Source organism: Podarcis liolepis, assembly GCF_965112155.1.
Source record: "Podarcis liolepis genome assembly, chromosome: 8".
NCBI classification, from domain to species: domain Eukaryota; kingdom Metazoa; phylum Chordata; class Lepidosauria; order Squamata; family Lacertidae; genus Podarcis; species Podarcis liolepis.
The window spans coordinates 1,682,378-1,688,938 of NC_139560.1; the positions used below are offsets into that span (position 1 = coordinate 1,682,378).

Below are 6,561 nucleotides of genomic sequence, written 5' to 3' on the forward strand. Positions count from 1 at the left end.
TCTCTCCCGGCTGTGGCGAAACCGCCCAAAGTGGCTTTGTTTCCCCCGCTGGGAAAAGGAAGTCTCTATGGTTCCTTCTTGCCTCTCTAGCCTGGCGCACTCTATGGCTCTTTCCTCTTCCGGTTTTCCTCTCGACGTGCCGCTCTAGCCGTGGGGAACTCGCTGTCGGGCGCTTGGCGGACTCCGGGGGAGAAACGGGCCGGGTAGGGAGAGGGAAGGGAAGCGCGGGCCGGGCCGGGCAAATGGAGGCCGGGGGAGCCCATTCCCCCCTTCTTTTCTTTTCTTATGCAGGACTTTCGCTCCCTGGGGACTTGGCGTCGAGGAGACGCCACACAAAAGGAAGAGGGGTCGGGAGGGAGGAGGAAAAAGGCAAACTCAGATCCCAAAGGGTTGTTGTTGTTGTTGTTGTTAATGTGCTCCAGCGGTTCCCAAAGTGGGATTTTCTAGAGAGGGGGACAAGCTAAGAGGCAAGGGGGGCCAGCACCGCTTTGAAATGGTCCAACTTGCCATTTAGGAGACGCAACATAAAAGGAAGAGGGGTTGGGAGGGAGGAGGAAAAAGACAAGCTCAGACCCTAGAGGGTTATTATTATTATTTCATGTGCTCCAGCGGTTCCCAAAGTGGGGTTTTCTGGAGAGGGAGGAGAGCTAAGAGGCTAGGGGGCCCAGCACTGCTTTCAAATGGTCAGACTCGCAATTTAGGAGATGCAACGCAAAAGGAAGAGGAGTCAGGAGGGAGGAGGAAAATGGCAAACTCAGACCCCAGAGGGTTTCTTCTTATTATTATTTCATGTACACCAGCGGTTCCCAAAGTGGGGTTCTCTAGAGAGGGGGGCACACTAAGAGGCAAGGGGTCCCAGACTCACAGTTTAGGAGACGCGACACAAAAGAAAGAGGGGCTGGGAGGGAGGAGGAAAAAGGCAAACTCGGATGCTAGAGGGTTATTATTATTATTATTATTATTATTATTATTATTATTATGTCAAGTGCGCCAGCGGTTCCCAAAGTGGGGTTCTCTGGAGAGGCAGGTGCACTAAGAGGCAAGGGGGCACAGCGCTACTTTCAAACAGTCAGACTCGCAATTTAGGAGATGCAACAGAAAAGGAAGAGGGGCTGGGAGGAAGGAAGAAAAAGGCAAACTCAGACCCTACAGGGTTATTATTATTATTTCATTTGCACCAGCGGTTCCCAAAGTGGGGTTCTCCAGAGAGGGGGGCGTGCTAAGAGGCAAGGGGCCCCAGACTCGCAATCTAGGAGATGCAGCACAAAAGGAAGAGGGGCAGGGAGGGAGGAGGAAAACTGCAAACTCAGACCCTAGAGGTTGTTTTTTTTTTTCATGTACACCAAAGTGGGGTTCTCAGAGAGGGGGGCGCACTAAGAGGCAAGGGAGCGGTCAGCAGAGCGCTGGACGTGAGACACATTGCTGAATCTAGGTCAAGTTCATCCATTGTGTCGAATCAGTCTTGTCGTATTTGTCCATTCAATTTCTTTGCTGCCCATCATCCGAGGATCACGGGGCAGTTTGCAACATGGAAACACAAAAATACATAACACAGGAACAAAAACGAAGAAGTAAATAGTTTCAATTGGCCTTTGAATAAATGTGCAATAATTTGTTACTGTTTCTCATTTGTGTGTGTCGTTCTCCTCCTCACTGCACACTGCTGTTCTGAATAAGGCTTTTTATAGGGCTGGATAGGAAGCACTAGGGGTGAGTTTATGGAACCATGTTTGGGAACCACAGATGTCTATCACACCCAAATGACCACAAAGTCCAGTGCCTTTGCTTTACCCCTTGCCCAACTTTTCATTAAAAGTCGGGTTTTTCCCTGCTTTAGCAATATGCCGCCATCTTTCTAACCGGGCACCTGAGGTTATCAGCTTTTGATTATGAACTTCAGCCCCACGGCTGAGCCCAGGTGAGCAGCGTTCAGGCTGATCCTCTGCCTGCCCTGCCCTCAATCTTGGGGGAAGCGCTGGGTACTTGATTACCTGTCTGAAATTGTCTCCTGGTTAGGAGATGCAGAGAGCAAGAACTTCGCCTCCGACACCTGACATGCCGATTCATTGTCTTGTAGCTTGATGCCCGCGCAGCAGCCGTGTCTCATCCTGACTCCTGGGCTCCTTAACCTGCACGCTCCTTCCCTCGCAGAGCAAAAGTCGCCATGGCAGAGTGAGTGTCTCAGAATCAAATCAGCTGACCCCTGGGGCTGCCCCTTGCTCCCTTCTAATGAGCAACAGTGGAACCAGATTCCCTTGCGACTCCTTCCTTGGAGTAGATAGATAGATAACATAAAACTTTATTTTTTTATTTTTTGCACTTAATTTATTTATTATTAATACAGCTATGAACTTAGTAACCTTTGCTGTTATCTGCTCATTTTGATCTGATAGAAGAGAGGACATTGCGTCAGTGGTTGAGCGCCCTGGGATGGTTAGTACGAGTGGGGTGAAGATCCCCACAACACCTACTCACTATGGGCCCCACTAAAGCAAACCGTCTGATTTGTCAACGTCTAAAAGATATCGAGCATCAGAACAACCTGGGCGTTATAAGGAAATTCTGCCCTTCGTATGTTCATTTTCCACCTCTCCGTTTTGATTCTCTGGCCCCATATCTGCACAAACTTATTATCCCAAAATACAGACGTGCTTTTACACTTGCAAGACTGGGTGTTTTGCCATCTGCGGTACTTGAGAGTCGATTCCAAAAGATCCCGCCTGAGAAACGTCTTTGCCCCTGTGGAGACGGTAGCACCGGAACAGCGGCACACGCCCTCCTGTCTTGTACTCCTTCCTTGGAGGTTTTTAAGCAGATACAGTGGTCCCTTGGTTCTCAAACGCTTTGGTACTCAAACAACTTGGAACCCAAACACAGCAAACCCAGAAGGAAGTGTTCCAGTTTGCGAACTCTTTTCGGAAGCCGAACCTTCTCCATTTTGAGTATTGCGCTGAGGTCTGTCTGTTTTTGCTATTTATTTTGCGTTTTTGTGGCTCTTTTTTGTTTTGTTTTTGTGACTGTGTGGAACCCAGCTCAGCTACTGATTGGTTGATTGTGTGCCTGCAGTACATTGTTTATTGCTTTCATTTTATGGATCAATGGTCTCGTTAGATGGTAAAATTCATGCTAACTTGCTGTTTTAGGGGTTGTTTTTAAAAGTCTGGAACGGATTAATCCATTTTGCATTGCTATCTATGGGAAAGCATGCCTTGGTTTTGGAACACTTTGGTTTTGGAACGGACTTCTGGAACGAAATAAGTTTGAGAACCAAGGGGCCACTGTATTGGATGGTCATCTTCCATGGATGCTTTAGCTGAGATTCCTGCCTTGCAGGGGGTTGGACTAGATGACCCTTGGGGTCCCTTGATTCTAAGGAGGAGTGAAATAATCCTCTTTCTCTCTGCCTTCATTTGCAGAGCCTCGGCCTCAATACCTGGCTGGCCTGATGAGGTGACCGGTCTGCTCTCCAACCTCCTGCTGTGTGTCGTGTCCCTAGGCTCTGCTGTCCAAACCTTCCAGGTAAGAAAGGAATGGAACTTGATTTGGGGAGTCCCCTGGTGTTTCTGCTTGCTGGCCTGACCTCTTGGGTGATGGGCCTTTGCTGTTGTTGTTTAGTAGTTTAGTCGTGTCCGCCTCTTCGTGACCCCCTGGACCAGAGCACACCAGGCACTTCTGTCTTCCACTGCCTCCCGCAGTTTGGTCAAACTCACACTGGTAGCTTCGAGAACACTGTCCCACCATCTCGTCCTCTGTCGTCCCCTTCTCCTTGTGCCCTCCATCTTTCCCAACATCAGGGTCTTGTCCAGGGAGTCTTCTCTTCTCATGAGGTGGCCAAAGTATTGGAGCCTCAGCTTCAGGATCTGTCCTTCCAGTGAGCACTCAGAGCTGATTTCCTTCAGAATGGAGAGGTTGGATCTTCTTGCAGTCCATGGGACTCTCAAGAGTCTCCTCCAGCACCAGAATTCAAAAGCATCAATTCTTCGGTGATCAGCCTTCTTGATGGTCCAGCTCTCACTTCCATACATCACTACTGGGAAAACCAGAGCTTGAACTTTGCTAGAGAGGGCTTTTGGATTCAGGCTGACAAATAATTGCTCTGTGTGACAGGGAACTTGGAACCTGCCAAATTACTATTATTATTATTTGCACATGCACACCTGGCAAATGTAAAATCTGCATGTGGAAACAGGGCTTTGCGCTCCGGGATGTGCAAAGGTCTGCTGCCCGCTCCTACTCTTGACCCTCGCCAAGGGTCACTGGGTTGGTTCTTGCTTACAGAGACCAAGCTGAGAAGCTGCAACATTTAAATATAATTCCCAATACATTTGCTACAGTCTGTTTAGGGAGGCTTTTAACATATGATGCATTACTGTATTTTAATATTTTGTTGGAAGCCACCCAGAGTGGCTGGGGAAGCTCAGCCAGATGGGTGGGGTATAAATAATAATAATAATTATTATTATTAGGACGCGGGTGGCGCTGTGGGTTAAACCACAGAGCCTAGGACTTGCCGATCAGAAGGTCGGTGGTTCGAATCCCCGCGACGGGGTGAGCTCCCATTGCTTGGTCCCTGCTCCTGCCAACCTAGCAGTTCGAAAGCACGTCAAAGTACAAGTAGATAAATAGGTACCGCTCTGGCGGGAAGGTAAACGGCGTTTCCGAGCGCTGCTCTAGTTTGCCAGAAGCGGCTGAGTCCTGCTGGCCACATGACCCGGAAGCTGTATGCTGGCTCCCTCGGCCAGTAAAGTGAGATGAGCACCGCAACCCCAGAGTCGGTTGCGACTGGACCTAATGGTCAGGGGTCCCTTTACCTTTTACCTTTATTATTATTATTATCTGAGCTCCTATTGCCGCCTACTCCCTCTCTTTGCAGATCAATCGAGGGACCTCTGCCGGGTTTCTCCTCCAGGCCCTTGTGCCCCTCCTGGATACAGCCACCCACCTCACCGCCCCCCCAGGGCTCGGTTCGGAGGCTGCCCGCTACAGCCCAGACAACGCCTGGGTCTCCACAGTGGTGGGGCTCCCCCTGCTCGCCTTCGGCTTCCACTGGCTGAACGGGGACCGTGCCACGGCGAACGCCCTCTTGGGGGGTGCCCTGCCGCTGCTGCTGGCCGGCAGCTCGGGCTCCTTCTCCAAGGAAGGCAAGGCCATGGTGGCCCACTCCGTCACCTCGGTGGTCTCCATCAGCGTCCTGATCGCTTCCATCTTCACCGGAAACGCCTGCGGGATTGTGGGCAGCCTCTTGGTGGGCACGGCTGGGGTGCTGGCAGGGACCCAGCTGCGGCGGCTGCTGGTGCTCCGGAAAGAGGACGCCGTCTGCTGCCTCATGGCGCTGGCAAACCTGGCTTTACGGCGGGCTCTGCAAGCACAGCAGCGAGAACTGGACTGAGGGGGTGGGGACTGCAGGCCAGGGGGTCCGACGGGCAGTGGGGCCGTCGCAGCATCAGGTGAGGCAGAGGAAAGGCTGGCCATGTCTGTTGGGTGCCGCAAAAAGGCTTGGGAAATGGCCTCCAGGAAAGTCTTCAGGGAGCCTACGACTCTGGAAAGGGCGCTGCCTGTTTGGATACTGCCAGGGAGACAGAGGCATCAGGCAGGCTCATCGTCGTCTCCGGACGATCACCGGTCTCCCGTGGAAACAGCGTCAGCCAATTAGCGACACGAGCCTCAGACACATTCCAAGACTCATGCAGCCGTCTCCGCAACGGAAGATTCAGACAGAAGAGCATATTTACAGCTTTATTCAACGTAGGTCAGAACAAAGTAAAAAGTATGACTCTACTGCTGGAGTCTGGAGAGTGCAGACACGTTTCTCTGTACTGCTGCAATGACAGGAATAAAGACATGTAAATAGACTCCTGTCTGTCTCTTTTCCCCTCCCTGGGGGAAAGCAGGGAGGAGGGAGGAGGGTGTGTTCTTCTCACGTTTGAGGAGGATCGCCGATTTGTGACCTTGCCTGTTTCCTGCCGGGAGAAGCAGACGGGAAGTTCAACAAGGATCTCAGCCGATTGCCTGGAGTGAGGCCAGTTACCTCTGACAGCGGCTGAGAATACTGACATCCGTGTCAAGGAAACAGCAGGAACAAAAGCTATATACAAAACGGAAGTTCCCAGCGAGAACAGCGCTGGGAGTAAACAGGCATGTGACACACAACAATCATGCCTGACTCTTTTAAGGAGGAACTATATCCTAACATCCTCCCCCTTTCCGTATAACCTGTGGTTCAACCCAATTGCAATCTCTGTACGTAAACCTTAAGTTGTTCTCTATTAACAACCTTAGACAACAGATCAGCAGCAAGGGGTCCTGGGCACTGCCTATCTCAGGCAGCCCGCTTCTTCCTTCGCAGAGCTTTCTGGGTTTAGTGAGCTGGCAGAGATGGGCAAGGACTGCTGTGTCCTTGGAGCATGGGCCGCGCCACCTCGCACTGCGAATGTTGGAAATCCCACTTCTGACACCAAAGATCCCCGCTGGTTTCCTTCGCCGGTCCCTCGGTGCTTTCCTGGGTGTGCTGGCCAGGAAGCCAGGCCAAATGTGAACGGGTGGAAGTTATTAACTCAAGGT

The 6,561-nt window shown here is 51.3% G+C and overlaps 1 protein-coding gene and 1 long non-coding RNA gene across 3 annotated transcripts in view; both read left to right on the top strand.

Annotated features, from left to right (window-relative positions):
- The window catches only part of LOC310713255, a 258,239-nt gene that overhangs the window by 225,826 nt on the left and 25,852 nt on the right, over positions 1–6,561 (top strand). The window lies entirely within an intron of this gene.
- TMEM276 (transmembrane protein 276) lies at positions 131–6,249 on the top strand. Of its 2 annotated transcripts, none has more exons than XM_083517063.1 (5): positions 131–203; positions 2,078–2,172; positions 3,417–3,519; positions 4,874–5,760; positions 6,046–6,249. In XM_083517063.1, exons 2-4 carry the CDS (start codon positions 2,165–2,167, stop codon positions 5,387–5,389), a joined length of 627 nt encoding a protein of 208 aa, XP_083373189.1. In that variant the 5' UTR covers positions 131–203; positions 2,078–2,164; the 3' UTR covers positions 5,390–5,760; positions 6,046–6,249. The 2 variants fall into 2 exon arrangements, with proteins under 2 accessions (XP_083373189.1, XP_083373190.1); XM_083517064.1 differs by lacking the exon at positions 131–203 and adding an exon at positions 210–389.